The 15677-nt window shown below is 49.6% G+C and overlaps 1 protein-coding gene across 3 annotated transcripts in view; it reads right to left on the bottom strand.

Annotated features, from left to right (window-relative positions):
- The window catches only part of RNF43 (ring finger protein 43), a 67580-nt gene extending 52997 nt beyond the window's left edge, over positions 1-14583 (bottom strand). Inside the window, exons 1-3 of one of the 3 annotated variants that reach the window (XM_065037303.1) lie at positions 14514-14580; positions 13906-13963; positions 12514-13801 (exon numbers count right to left, since the gene is read on the bottom strand). In XM_065037303.1, the coding sequence (XP_064893375.1) occupies positions 12514-12744 (231 nt within the window). In that variant the 5' untranslated portion in view covers positions 12745-13801; positions 13906-13963; positions 14514-14580. Of the gene's footprint in view, positions 1-12513 lie in introns of all 3 variants that reach the window. The other 2 variants (XM_065037302.1, XM_065037301.1) reach the window with 2 other exon arrangements.
- Between the last annotated feature and the right edge of the window lie 1094 nt (positions 14584-15677).

The raw sequence follows: 15677 nt of genomic DNA, 5'->3' as shown, positions 1-15677 counted from the left end.
TCCAGCTCATGATCTTTCCTGTGACAGCTGCCAACGGCGGATTTCTGCAGCAGAGGTACCAACAGGACAAGCGTGTCAGGCATCTCCCAGGACACTCTCCAAGACCCAAACAAGCTGCATTTTATCCACTGAGGCAAAACTGGTACCGGTTATTTAACAGCCACTGATGGAATCTTATCCCATGTATTATTTCCAGTTGTTTTTTGAACTTATCTAAACTTTCAGCATCCTCAGCAGTTCCTGCAGCAAGGAACCTCCAGCTGAATTGTGCACTATGACCAGTGCTTCTTTCGGTCCTTTTGAACCCGGCACTACCATGTGACATCCCAGTGTTTTCATACTGAGAGACATTAAGAGTCAAGCCCTGTTCATGACTCTCTGTATTTTTTTCACGTCACCCTTTTGCTGTCCATTTTCCAACCAGAAGAATATTAGGCAAGAACCTCACACAGTATCCAACATGGGGATGTATCTTCACTAATACAAGAGCATAAAAATAAAGCAAAAATATGCATTTTGAAAATTCAGCTATACCTACCCAAATGTTACAGCTCTTGGCTCCTTCACATCCATTTATTACACCCTTTATTATAGTTCCTACCAGCTTGCTCCATACGGATTTTACAGCACACTGGTCTGGGCTTTTGTGGATGACTTGGAGCCCAGAGATAAACTCGTATCACATCAGCCACCTTCCAGTGATTTTAAACAAGATAAATAATTACTGATTAAACGATTTCACCCTCCACACCTCTCGGGTGAACACCGTCTGATCCCAGCGATAATGTTCATTTTGTCTATCTACATCAGCATCTCATCTACAGACATTTCAGCTTGAGACAGATGAAAGCACAAAAAGAATTGCATTCGTTTTTCTGTCATTGCTTTGGCTGCCCTAAGTGCATCTTTTACATTTCAGGTTTGTGTAGGTCCTACAGACTGCCAGGCAAACTTTCTGCTTCTGATGTGGCTGAAGAGTACCTGTTATTAGTTGCCTCATCATTTGCACGTTGCTTCTGGTTTCCTCTTCTCACTGTGTTTTTACCTTGTTCCTCTTTTTTCTCATTTTATATATATATTATTTTTTTGCTTTCCCAGGATGCTTTCATGTACTTTCTTACCCTTTTCTTTAGGTATGTTTGATACTCTTTTAGAGTATTTATTGAGAGTTACATTAGCTCTCAATTCCTCCTGTAGTGTCTTTCAGTACCTCCATGCCAGCTGCAAGGATGCAACTCTTAGTTGGCCTCTCAGATTCTTTTTAACAACCTTCTGCCATTTCTCGTAACTCCCCTTTCTGAATTAAAACATAACCGCGAAGAACTTTTTGGCCTCTCAGTCAACATCTCTGCAGGAACAGAACACATGGATGTCACTGTTAGAGAGTGTCTTTTCAACAGCGACATTTTGAATGAGCTACTGGGGAAGGCCAAGGCCAGTGTTGCTTCTCCCTGTCCTGGTTCCATGGCCGGCAGCTCTCTGAAGTGGGATGGATGTCATTGAAGGTTCCCATAACCCTTGGTCCCCTTCAGCCAACCAAAGTCACCGGCCGGTTGAGGGTTCCGCAATGTCACATGCAGCCAAGATGCTCCACTCAGCCAGAGAAAGCTGGGGCTGGTTTCCTCAGGAAAGGCCAAGCATGGACCTGTCCCACGGGCATTCCCCGGGCTTGGTTTTATGGAGAAAGCAACCACCAAAGAGGCGACCAGCAATGGAGCACGAACACTCGGGCTGGCACCAACTCAGGCCACGACCAGGTAAAACTGCTGTAAACAACACACAGCCATTTCTCAACCAAGAACCTACATGAATTATTGCAACGATCTTTTTTAACGTCCTGCTTGTAGGAGCTGCATGTTGTACAAGGACATGGGGTTCGTCCATCACTCAAATCAGATATCTGTGTTGCTCGTGGAGGTATGTGCTTTGTACAAAGTTTGCAGACAACAGCTTCTGGTACAGCCATCTTCCTTTTGAGAGACAAAACGGAGGACAGATGTACTCAAAGGAGGCAATAGAAAGAGCAGATGATCATGGAGAAGGATGGAGGAGAGCAAAGTGTTGGCGACAAATCACAGAATCATCCCAGTTGGAAAAGACCCTTAAGATCATGGAGTTCAACCATAACCCACCCCTGGCACTGCCCCATGTCCTGAGAACCTCATCTCCGTCTGTCCAGCCCTCCAGGGATGGTGACTCCAGCACTGCCCTGGGCAGCCTGTTCCAATGCCCCACAGCCCTTTGGGGAAGAAATTGTTCCCCACATCCAACCTCACCCTCCCCTGGCGCAACTTGAGGCTGTTTCCTCTGGTCCTGTGCCACCAGGCATTGGTCTAAACAATTTTGTGCACCAATAGTGGTCAAGAAGACCCCATACAGAAAAATAACAAGAATAAACAGTGTTCTGAGCAAAAGGGAAGATGAAAATGATAAAAGATAAAAGAAACTTCAGAGAGCAGATGGGTAGAAAAAAATAGCTGAGTGGAGCTATATGACTTGAGGTGTCTTATATGAATGAGACCAGAGGAAACAGAATAACGGGGAAGACAGTGACATTTTTTCGCCCTGAGGAAATGTTTAGACAGAAATCTCTGGTGTTGACATTCAGGGATATATGTGCACCCAGAGCATGGCTGGAAATGAGGACCACTACTCAAATAAGGTATTTAAGGAACAAAAGAGTAACTGAGGTGCAGCACGACAAGCAGGACAGGGGGAACCCTTGTAGCCTTCAGGATCTTCATGAGGTTCCACTTCTTTTGGAATAAAACTGGCTTAGTGAATAAAGTTATTAAGATAATTTTGCAAGTACTGTGATTCAGGACTGAAGCAGTAACAGATACACACGACGGCTCTCTCACTGCTTTAAAACATGGCCAGTGCAGAGTTTCTGAAGTTATATTTCTACACTGGACGGTGGTCTAAACAGATTATCTTGCTAAGCATTAATTCAAATTGACATCGGGGGTGACAGGAATTGCCACCATGCCCTCTTCATTATTTGACTTGAGGATGCTCCCTGTTTTTAAACAATTTGAAAGCAACATTTTTGTGCAGGATCCTGCACAAAATGCAACTAATGAAAGAACCAACATTCTCCCATCACAACCCAGATCTCCTCGGTTGGCTCTTCTGCTCTCCTGTGTGGGAATCTCCCCAGATTCTCTTTTGGTGTCTTCCCCACCCCTGCTCTGCTCTGATATTGGGCTTTTGTCAGGAAAACAACCTCCCATCTGTAATAGGACCAGAGTGCTACTAATTATTCATATCTGGATCCAACTCAGTCCCAATGTCTCCCCAGGTTCCTGCAGCGTGTCCCGTCCCCAGCTGAACAGAGACCCCGTGGAAAAAGAGTTCCTGACGGGGTTTAGATGTAGGACATCCAAATTCTGTTCTGTTGTGCAATTTTGAACTAGAATTCACATACCTTTTGTCAAACGATGGCAAATTTAATCCCCAAACTGCTTTACTTACATTCAAAATTAATGTGTAATAACTGAACTTGGTAAAAAACATGTGTTTCATGGAGTTTATGGTTTAATTCCACTCCCTAGTCTTAATTTCTGTATATGACCATCCGTTCCATTTCTGCCATTGTCCCGACGCTGTGCACATTAATACGCATTAGATTAACCCATTCAGTCCCTGGAGACCGAATTACCGAGATGAAGAATAAAAGAGAGATCAAAGTGCCGCTAATGTCCTTAACTCACCCTTTCAGGTTAGGGAAGCAACGAGGTGAGAATCCATCTGTTGATGGAGGCAGATGATTCATGTCTCAAGCTGCAGAGGAAGAGGATACACACCCAAAATCTGTGATAATTTGAACAAGGAGGCTGCGGGGGGAAGAGTTTCTTCCACTTCAACCTGGCGATCTGTTCCAGGAGCAGCACACACAACCTCCGCGCTCGCCAGACAAGATTCTCTCTACTACTTTGGAACACCAACCCGTTTGTTATAACACCTTGTTTGGAGGTAAAACCAACCCCTGATGCTCCTTAAAGAAAGAGGAAAAGGTCCCAACTGACTCTTGGCCGCCGGGCGCCCGGGCTGTGCTGGCAGCGAGCCCGAAGCTCCCAGGCGTGAGATGTGATCATAGAATCACAGAATCACAGAATTGACTGGGTTGGAAAAACCCTCAGAGATCATCCAGTCCAACCCTTGGTCCAACTCCAGTCCGTTTACTAGATCATGGCACTAAGTGCCATGTCCAATCTCAGTTGAAAAACCTCCAGGGCCGGTGAGTCCAGCACCTCCCTGGGCAGCCATTCCAATGCCTGACCACTCTCTCTGCAAAGAATTGCTTTCTCATCTCCAGCCTCAATTTCCCCTGGTAGAGTTGAAGCCCATGGCCTCTTGTCCTATTGCTGATGCCTGGGAGAAGAGACCAATCCCCACCTGGCTAGAACTGCCCTTCAGGTAGTTCTAGAGAGTGCTGAGCTCAGCTCTAAGCCTCCTCTTCTCCAGACTAAACAAGCCCAGCTCCCTCAGCCTCTCCCCATAGGGCTTGTGTTCCAGTCCCTTCCCCAGTCTTGTTGCTCTTCTCTGCACCCGCTCCAGCACTTCAATCTCTTTCCTGACCTGAGGGGCCCAGAACTGAACACAATACTCCAGGTGTGGCCTCCCCAATGCAGAGCACAGGGGAAGGATCACTGCCCTTGTCCTGCTGACCACGCTAGTTTGGATACAGGACAGGACACCATTGGCCTTCTTGGCCACCTGGGCACACTGTTGGCTCATGTTGAGCTTCCTGTCCATTAGTCCCCCAGGTCCCTTTCTGTCTGACTGCTCTCCAGCCACTCTGTGCCCAGCCTGTAGCGCTGCAGGGGGTTGTTGTGACCAAAGTGCAGCACCCGGCACTTGGCCTTATTGAACTCCATCCCATTGGAATCAGCCCATTTTTCCAGTCTATCCAGATCCCTCTGCAGAGCCCTCCTGCCTTCCAGCAGGTCGACACTCCCTCCCAACTTAGTGTCATCAGCAAATTTGCTGATGATGGTCTCAATCCCCTCATCTAAATCATCAATAAAGATGTTAAACAGGACTGGACCCAACAGTGACCCCTGGGGAACACCACTAGTGACTGGCCGCCAGCTGGATGCTGGTGATTACTTAACACAGTGTCATGGGCAAATGAAAGGCAGCACGACATCCCTGTTCCTTACAGCTGGGGAAATAGGGGGAAAATAAACAGGTCTTTAAAAAAATAAACCGCGGAACTCAGAGAGGAGATACTACCATGACCATCCATGCCATTTCTGCCTATTTTATAGCCTGTGCTCCTACCTATGTCTAATCTCCAGACCCAGAATGAAAACCCAAAAGTGTCCTAAAATACAAATATGCACTGCTCGAGTGTGATATATCCCCCGTATTGAGGTTCAGCTGACAAGTCTGCTTTGTTTGTAAATCAACGTTTTGTATATTTGACCCTCGGCAACCCCTGCAACACTAATTTCATGATACTGAAGACACCCAGACGTGAAGATGAAACTACCCTGCACATTTTCCATTGCACTGATTTGTTACTTTTGTCCTTTTAGGTTCAAATTTGCTTATTTCCAGACTAAGACTTTTGGGGAAAGTCCATGGCAAACATTTAGGCATGTTTGAGAGCTCTATGCCTGGAAAATTACAGAGATAGGATACATAAAAATGCACGCCAATTTTTGTTCCAAATAAAGTCTAATCCACCAGAGCTCCCTTTGATCATACAAAGTTTGTGATGTTTGTATGATTTGGATAATTCTGAAAGTTTTCATTTGAAAATAAGGGATTTTTATGCGATTCTGAACCGACTTCCATAATCTGTACAAAATGCCTGGTAAAGCTGCATGGAGGCACAGAACTAAAAGTGATTTCTCTAATGGTTCAGCACCATTCAGCCCCCAAACCCAGCCTGGCCACAGCCACCGGGAACGACTGGGGCCAGTTTCCCCCTGTCATCTCACCCCTCTCCCCATTTATCTTTGGGAAATCACACAGAATCCCAGAATGTCAGGGGTTGAAGGGCCCTGGAAAGCTCATCCAGTGCAATCCCCCCACGGAGCAGGAACACCCAGATGAGGTTACACAGGAAGGTGTCCAGGCGGGTTGGAATGTCTGCACAGAAGGAGACTCCACAACCCCCCTGGGCAGCCTGGGCCAGGCTCTGCCACCCTCACCAGGAAGAAGTTTCTTCTCAAATTTAAGTGGAACCTCCTGTGTTCCAGTTTGCACCCATTACCCCTTGTCCTGTCACTGGTTGTCACCCAGAAGAGCCTGGCTCCATCCTCCTGACACTCCCCCTTTCCATATTGATCCCCATGAATGAGTCCCCCCTCAGTCTCCTCTTGTCCAGCTCCAGAGCCCCAGCTCCCTCAGCCTTTCCTCACACGGGAGATGCTCCACAATGTCCCCTTGCTCCTTGGCTCTGTCCCCACTGGCTGTGCATGGTGCCGGTTGCTCCCCCAGCGCTGTGGGTTTAACCTGCCGACCGCTGCACTTGGCTTTGCTGCTTCTCTTCAGCCCCATGCCATGAAATCACTTGGGCCACCAGAGCTGTGGCCTTTTTAATACTGAAAATCTTCATTTCAGGGTGGGTCTGCACCTACACGTGTCATAAATAATTCCAGCGGGATGACGACCAGCACCAGATGGTGCATGGAGAGCATTCAAGAAACATGCGAGGTGGCGGAAGATTTAGGTTTAAAGTCCTTCAAACTCCTTTCTAAGCAGAGAGCAGCATCCCACCGCACACTTTCCGATTGGGAAAGAGCCAGCACGCAGAGCTCCAGCCCAGGCTCTGCCTGTGCCCAAGAGTGGGACAGAGGTTCAGAAACAGCCACTAAGCTCAGCTTTTCCCAGCACATAATTCCAGCTCACACTCCTCATTCTGATCTGGGTTTCAGTGTCTCGCCTTTCAGATACACTTACACCCTACACTAATACTGTGTTAACCCACGCTGCAGGTTATACTGTATCCTACACTATCCTATAATAGTGCTCTATGTCCAAATTTTAAAAGATCTGTCTGACCCACGTAGTTTCCCGCACACTATTTGTCTCGAGTTACTGCTGCCTTTTCAACTCAATGCCCTGTGTGGTTCCCAAGACAGCTTCTCCTTTCCTGAGCAGTATCTATGTCACATCTAAAGACATTTTTTAGGCTGTAAGAGCCATTCTCACTGTTCCACTTTAGTGCAATTTCCCATTTTAAAGGTTTGTGTCCAAGTTCCACATTTTGGCACTTAGGCAGCGAATTTCCTTATTCTGCAGTCAATACAAGTGGCTCAATTCTTGCCAGCTTTTGAGTCAGTTCTTGCACGTTACTTAACGCTAAGTCAAGAATCTCTTTCTGTGTACTCTAGTACTACCTGTTCCAAGAGGCAGAAACTGCTTCTTTGAACTCACCCTTATTGTGCTATCAGACCAGTTTATTCACAGGTAATTTAAGTCGCCATTATCATTTCGTTAGACTTTCCCACTTCTTTGATCTCTGTCAACATTATGCACTCAACATCCTTTTGTTGATCCAGGAGCTAGCAGTATAGAAGACGACTAATATATTTACTTTCTTATGGGCTGGGAGCGTAACCCTCTCTAAGCAGTTAAGTAGGTGATTATAACTCTCCAATCACACTCCGCGTTGCAACATCGGAAACACTCTCCATTTCCAGGATGATCACGTTGCAGCAGTTCCAGTGGTTAATTAGCATTGATGTTAGAAACATGCACCATGATTCTTTTCTGAATATGTCTGATTTTCAGCTTTTGAATCGTGCACAACACCCAAAAACGATGATTCGGGATCCTCCTCTGATTTTCACTTATTCCACCCAAACTAGAAGATTAACTTTGACTTTTGTATTTCTAACAATTCATTTCTTTGAGGGGTAAGAAGATAACCCTTGCTTTGGGGTTCAGAGCCTTGAGGGAATTTGTTCTGCGTTCTCATGGATTTTCCTGCAGTCATAAGCTAAAACAACGTGCTCGGTGGGTAAACGCGCGTTGACTTTCTCCTCCAGTCAAGTAACTATGAAACTGCTGAGATTACATGGAAATGAAACAGAAGTATCGTGAGAGTTGCGTTAAAATAACGCATATTGGGAAAACTGATTATAATGCTTTTATTTACTTGCTAAATAAAACTGTTGCACTGTTCTACGCATCAATAAGGTTTTTCTACACGTGGGAATGTGAAGTGATTGATCTCTGCTTTGCCTTCTCTATAGGAGAGTATTTGAGTTCAAGTCTCTCCAGTGGCTCTGGAAAGACTTCGATTTCCAGGACTTCTCTTATTTTCCTGTCTGTCTTCAAACAAGCATCGTCAGCTCTCTCCAGTATCACGTGGAGACTGAGCTTTGGCCAAGAAGGAAACTAAGATTTATGCCCTGAAATCCACTAAAATAATAGCGAAAATAGCAAAAGTGGGGGCTGTAAAAATTGCATCAGCGATGATATTAAAGGGAGTTGATCTGGGAAACAGCGACAGGAACTGCAGTTCTGAGGGCATGCGGGCTCATGGGCTGCTCATGGTTTGCCAGTTGTCAGTGAGGTCCAAGGATGTTCTTTCTCACCTACTTGTCTAAAGGGTTTGGTTCTTTCACTGCTAAGGGTGGGCAGTTTTCTGAGTTCTTGGGGTCTTTTTGCATAGAATCCCAGAAGGGTTTGGGTTGGAGGGACAATCCCAGCTCCCCCAGTGCCCCCCCTGCCATGAGCAGGGACATCTTCACTAGCTCAGGTTGCTCAGAGCCCCGTCCAGCCTGGCCTGGGATGTCTCCAGGGATGGTTCAGCCACCACCTCTCTGGCCAACCTGGGCCAGGCTCTCACCACCCTCAGGGCCAACAATTTCTTCCTCATGTCTGTCCTGAATATCCCTTCTTTAGTTTAAAACCATCACCCCTTGTCCTCTGGCAACAGGCCCTGCTCAAAAGTCTGTCCCATCTTTCTTATGGGCAGAAAGTATGGAAAGGCCACACTAAGGTCTCCCTGGAGCTTCTCTTCTCCAGCTGAACAGCCCAGCTCTCTCAGCCTGTCCCCCAGCAGAGCTGTTCCAGCCTCGGGTCATTCCTGTGGCTCCTCTGGCCCCTCTCCAGCAGGTCCATGTGTGTCCTGTGCTGAGGACCCAGAGCTGGACCAGCACTGCAGGGGGTCTCACAGAACGGGGCAGAGGGGACAATCCCCCTTGTCCCGTGCTCCTGCTCGCCGCCACTTTCCCCAGAGCCACACAGGTCACTGAAACCAGCGCCCTCAACTTCCAGCCATTTGGAAACTGCAAGCGAGTTCCCAATGCTGTTTCTCCTGTGTGAGGCAACAGTCGACGCTCAGAGCACGTGCTCTCTGAACATGCTTGAAGCCGATTTCTGTCAGAAGTCCAAGGTGTTGGTTTTTTGACCTACAAAGTCTGAAGCGGCTCTGCCTACCTGAGAAATTCCTCTCCCTTTGCATCACCAGCGTGGTGCGAGTGCCAGAGGCAGCGCTGCTGGGCGGGCAGGGGGCAGGCAGAGCACAGGCAGGGGTGCAGGCAGGGCCAGGCAGGATGCAGGCAGGGGTGCGGGCAGGGTGCAGGCAGAGCACAGGCAGGGTGCAGGCAGAGCACAGGCAGGGTGCAGGCAGAGCACAGGCAGGGTGCAGGCAGGGGCAGGCAGGGCAAGGGCTGCCTGCTCACCCACCACTCACCCACCAACGCAAAACCCAGAGAGCGCCCAGAGAACCGGCCACAGGGGCAAGGGGTGGAATACGACATCGCGGTTATTTTATTATAGGTAAGGAAGAGATTTTTCAAGTTGGCTTCTGAGAATGGAACACATTACAGTCAAAATCCATTTCTGTGGATGAGCCCAGAGAACGTGGCAGGGAGAGATGACACCCAGAAAATGTTAGAATCACAGAATCATTTCAGTTGGAAAAGACCCTCAGGATCATGAAGTCCAACCGTAACCCACCCCTGGCACTGCCCCATGTCCTGAGAACCTCATGTCCGTCTGTCCAGCCCTCCAGGGCTGGTGACTCCAGCACTGCCCTGGGCAGCCTGTTCCAATGCCCCACAGCCCTTTGGGGAAGAAATTGTTCCCCAGATCCAACCTCAACCTCCCCTGGCGCAACTTGAGGCCGTTTCCTCTGCTCCTGGCGCTGGCTGCTTCTGGCACAAGTACATTTGGTGAGGCTCCATCACTTACGTGCTGGATTCCCTATATTAAATTAAGAATGTATTTCTAAAAGTGTACTGACCAGAACACTATGAAGATAATTACAAGTTAAAGAGACCTTTACTTGAATACAGGGCTAGTTCTGCACCACTTACCCTTAAGCGATGTCCTTACTCCGCTGCACTAAGAGAACACAGCTTTGGAAACAGGCCGGGTGACCCACGTGTCCCCCTCGCTCTGCAGTTTGTGTTCCGCGATGGGCACGAGGGCCGATTGCACCTTACAGGGTCTGACAGGATACAGACCACCTATCCAAAAATGGTCTAGAAACTGGACTTCCTTAACTCATCAAGATAATCACGTTATGTACCTAAATTGCATGCACAGAACCAGTTGTGAAGGCAGATGTGACCAGGCTTAAGTTCTTTTAAATAAGAATTCCCATGACATCAAAGTCAAATGCGTGACCTAATGTTTTTGGAAGAGTGGGATGTTGACAACCACATGTAAACTGACATGTGCCAATAAAGCCTAATTCAGGTGTATTTTATATCTGACTATCTAAATGTGAATTTTAAATAATTTCTTACTTACTTGGTACTTTAAGTTAGGGCTCCATTTCCCGTTTTGTCTGTGCAGAGGCAGGAACCCACCGCAGGATCAGGACCCAAACCATCTAAATGCCATTTTACATTCCGAGTTTCGCTGTGTAGTGGCAGAATTGGAAACGCCACCCTAAGACACACACGGGATGTCCCTGGCACACTTGGCGAATCCTTCCCGGGACAAACATCCCCGACATCGCGCCTCAAACCAGACCCGGAGGATCTTCCGTGCTGGATCCAGCGGATCGGGACGGGAACGATCGACCACCTGCGCACACGTCGAGGCCTGAGAACACCCCCGGCGCGGGCCGGTACCTGCGTGCGGCCTCAGGTCGGTGCTTCCCCAAGCCGCTCCGCTTCGAGGGTGAGTTTTTAAAGCACGAAGCCCATTTGTAAACCCAACACTACTCACAACTTAGTGATCGAAGCACCTCATCAGCACAGCTGTGACAGCAGGGCGTTCAAACATCCCACTTTGTGTCATCCACACACATCCACACATCGCACAACGGGATTTCAGCTCCCCGTTCCCAAAAGGGCCACGCTCTACACTTTGCGCTCGGTTGCAACACCGCTGTCGTTTTTGTAAGAAATAAATATTGACTTTCCTGGACATTGCCTCACAACAGAACAGGACCTCCAGTACATTTGTCTCAGGTATTTTATATATACATATATATATATATATATATATATATAGTTTTATAGCACAGCTTTTGTTCAGAGTAGTTCAAAAGGTGTGGGAAACCAGGCTTTATAAAGGTCGCAAATCACCCGTTTTCATTTTCAGACAGGTGCCCATGTTCTAAAGCTGGCTCGACTGTATTTCTTTTATTATAGGACTATACAAAATTGATTGCTTTAATTTAAATTTCCAAACTACAAACGTAATTAATATTACAACATCCCGCATTTGTCAAGTCAAGTCTGGAAAACGCCGTGCAAAAACCAAGATTGAATATTAACGCAGCCTGCTTTGTCATTCCTTGTTCTCGAGAATAAAGCGCACGACTGCCAAGCAAATTACCAGCAGAAATGACCAGGTCTTGAGAAACGGAGCTCAAACCAGCACGTGCTGGACACCAAACCGCTCAGCTCCACCTTCAACAGCATCTCATGACATGTTCTGCCATTCTTTCCGTAGGAAAGGTCAGAAAGCAGCACTAATTTCACTTATCAAAACACACGGTGGTGACACCACAGGAAGCAGAGTCCGGGTAACATTCACCGTTCGGGTACAGGCAACACACAAGACAACAGGCAGCAGGGTGGGTGATTCCACGGGCGAGGTCTGGGTGTGTTTTAGCTGTAACAGAGCCCGGCTGTTAGCAGAAGGGAGCAGGAAACCTTACGGATCTCACACACACACGAAAAGTCACGCTTTCCGACGGATGTTTGGCGTCCCAACGTGTGACTCAACACACTCGGCTTTATAACATCAATTAAGATACGCAATAATCTCCATGGGATCAACCGACCACAGCCAAAATCCGGCATTAATACGAGCGTGGCTACGGACCGTGACCGAGCGGAGGATCGAGCGTTTGCACAAACCAGCGAGCGGGGGCACAAAGGAACAAAACGCGCAGGTGGACGGTTCACACACAAAGCGCCTTGTTCCTTCGCTTGGACATCTGCAGCCAGGAAATAAAATCAAACGCGCTGTGCTGGGAGCTGAAGCTGAAGGAGAGACCGGGGGAGAGACCGGGGGAGAGACCGGGGGAGAGGGCGGGAGAGGGTGAGGCAGACGGAGCGGGTAAAACAACGCTGCTCTTACCTGCAGCAGTTTTCCTTCGGCCGGCGTCACCTCGGCGACGTTTGCAAACTCCCCCTCCAGTATGATGGGCTCCACTTTGAGGGGGATCACGCGAATGATGGCTTTCTGTGCCGCCGCCCGCTCCGACTCGACCGCCGCCGCCAGCCCCTTTTGGCCCAGTCCTGCCTGCAGCGTCGCCATGAGCAGCCAAGGCCAGAGGAGAGCCAGCTGCAGCTGGGGGCCAGCACTCATGCTACCAGCTGCAGCAGCGGGCTCGGGCCACACATACCGCTCGGGAACGCGTCCTCAGCCCGCGGCGGAGCTCCGGCCCTCGGCAAAGCTCGTCGGGTTCCCGGGCGCGCGGTCCCGGCGCCAGGGAGGTGGGAGGAGGAGGAGAGCGGGGCCAGCGCTGCTCAGCGGGCAACCGCGCCGGCTCTCGCCATCGCCGCGTCTCTTCCTCGCTGCCACGTGCTCAAAGGCCGCTGGGAGCTCAAAGGCATATTTTAAACAAACAGACACCCAAAATATCCTAGATTACGAGTCCTTCCTCCAGCAGATAAATCCGGAAAGATCAGCGAAACAGGTTGCACGCAAGAAATCAGTTCGGAGAGGCAGGAACGGCGGGGAGCGTTAGGAACTCGTCAGCCCCACGGAGACGAGGCCAGGGGAGATCTCCCCATGGACGCCGTGTCCTCGTGTCTCCTGCCCAAGCGGTGGGATGATCCACAGGTCCAAAACATCCATCTCAGGTGCCCCTGAGAGACACCTCAGCTTCTTGCCACCATTCCCCACAAGCTCTCCACCTTGAGTGTTACCAGCAGTTACCAGTATCCTTCTCGGAAATTGTGCAGGAGGTATTTATTGAATTTATGGTGAAAAGAAAGTTTGCTTCTGTATCGTCCTCTTCCAAATCGAGCGGATCCCTTCCATCTCTCTCGTGCCAGAAGCGCTTCATTCAAGTTTGGAGATTGACTTTACTTTTCTCCCAGCAATCCGCGTTCAGACTCCGGGGGCAGCTCTCCAGGATAATTAATAAGGCACAGAGCTTCTCTTCATAGTTTCAAGTTCCCAGGCAAGAAAAAGGCCCCAAAACACTTCAAAAGATTAGATACTGAGCCAAACAGGTATCGAGCAAAAAGTTACAGCATATCTGGTTTCTCTTGTACAATTTCTGTGCACGCCTGAGTTCCGGTGCGGCCGCTTCCACGCGCACATTGAGGAGATCGCAACTAAAGGCCCCACAAAATGAAACACAAAGTTCCATGGTCTGCCCAAAGGTCACATGAAACGCATCGAGGGGTCTTCAGCACTGGGAGGATTTAGACAGAGGGTATTTTCAATTAAAAGCAAACTTGATCACGTTGCTACGAAGAGAAAAAGCGATTTAAAAGAGAAGAAAAAAGATCTGCAAACCTGTGAGGCGGCGTGGAGTCCGTGGGGGCCGGGCTGGAGGGAAACGTCGCTGTAAATCCTGGGGAAAAAGTTATTTCCAGTAGCTTAAGAAAACTACGTGGGTCTGATAATGTTTGGATTTGGCCTTATTAAAAGAAAAAAAAGCATAATAAAAAGATATCAGGAAAAAGACAAAGCGAGCTCTCCGGCAGCCGTGCGGCGGGCAGGTAGGTGCGAGCGGAGCTGCACAGCCCGAGAGAGAATCCAGCGAGATCAAAGGGAGAAAATGACTGCGGGCAGAGCTCCGGGGGCAGGCACGGCTGGGAGCCAAGTGTCCGCATGGGACCCAGGGACCTGCGGAACAACCCGAAACACCCCGGAAAAACGCCTTGGAAACACCCAAGTCTCTCCCCTTGCTCCAGCAAACGCAACGATCGGCTCCGAACGCCGAGAGCGCGAAGGAAAATAAAACCTGGACCATTAAGCAGCACCCCGGCAGAGAGTTACCGGGCGGGGAAGCCGCTCGGAAGGGGCTGCCAGCGGCCGGACAGCCCCGCGGCTGCTGAGCGGGGATTGAAAAATGTTTAAAAAGGCTTTTTTCCAGAAAAAAAATCAAAATAAAAGCTTACAAGTGACGCGCTGACGGGAGCGGGCGGGCTGCGCTGCCGTGTCCTCCCGGCCGGCCGGCGCTCTCTACCTGTGACACAAAGTGAGGGTGGAGCCGCCGGAGCCACCGCCCCCGGCCCGGAGCGCGGGCTCCCCCTCCCGCCCGCCGCTGGGACGGGCCTGGCGGGACGGGCCGCGCTGGGGAGCGGCGGAGCGGGAACGGGAGACCCGGGCAGAGCGGGCGGAGCGGGAACGGGAGATCCGGGCTGAGCGGGGCCGGGAGACCCGGGCAGGGGCGGCCGGTGTGAGTCCCCGCAGGCCCGGGCAGGGCCCCGGACACCGCACCGTTCCGCTGCAGAAACTCTTCGGGAGCCGCTGGTGCGGGAGGTTCCCGGTCGGGCCGATGGCAGCGGGCTGGAATTCAGCTGTTTCACTCTTTAAACCATCCAGCACCCCGCAGGTTGGGGAGTTTCTGGTCCGGGGGACGTACCCAGAGCACGGCGGTCGATAGTCTGATGGATTTCACAAACACCTCATTCCCTTTCACCCGTTTACAGTTTCTTCCACAACATCCTCTGCAAATGATCTCCACAAAGGGGTTCAGTGAAGTCAATAACTATTTTTTGGACTGTAGACATTCTCCCAGGACACTCCCAAGGGTGATCTCTGTTAGTTCACAGATGCACCTCTGACTATCACCAGCCTTGCTGCACGTAACGACTTTGCATCCTGGGGATTCAGCAGCTGAAGGTACCACAGACATTCAGAGCTGGGCTGGCACGAAGCACAAAGCTCTTCCCCTTCGTTTCAGCCTGTTGAGAGCATCTAAAGACTCCACATTCATCACCAAAGGGCACGTCTCCACGCGGAGGTTCTTAGGGACGAGGATGACACAGCTCTTGGCCCAGCGCTCAACAGGCTGGGGCCAAAAAGGTGAAGACATTTCCGTTTTCAGCCACCTCTGCTGCAGCGCTCAGAGCAGCACGGAGCTGCAAGTACGCAGGACCAAGGACAAATGGAGCACAAAGGGACTGGCTGCCAGTCACTAGTGCTGTCCCCAGGGGTCACTGTTGGGTCCAGTCCTGTTTAACGTCTTTATTGATGATTTAGATGAGGGGATTGAGACCATCATCAGCAAATTTTCTGATGACACCAAGTTGGGAGGGAGTGTCGACCTGCTGGAAGGC

This window comes from Columba livia, chromosome 20, assembly GCF_036013475.1.
Source record: "Columba livia isolate bColLiv1 breed racing homer chromosome 20, bColLiv1.pat.W.v2, whole genome shotgun sequence".
In the NCBI taxonomy this organism is placed as follows: domain Eukaryota; kingdom Metazoa; phylum Chordata; class Aves; order Columbiformes; family Columbidae; genus Columba; species Columba livia.
The sequence above is the reverse complement of the archived record's forward strand: the minus strand, read 5'-3'. Positions and strand labels throughout refer to the sequence as shown.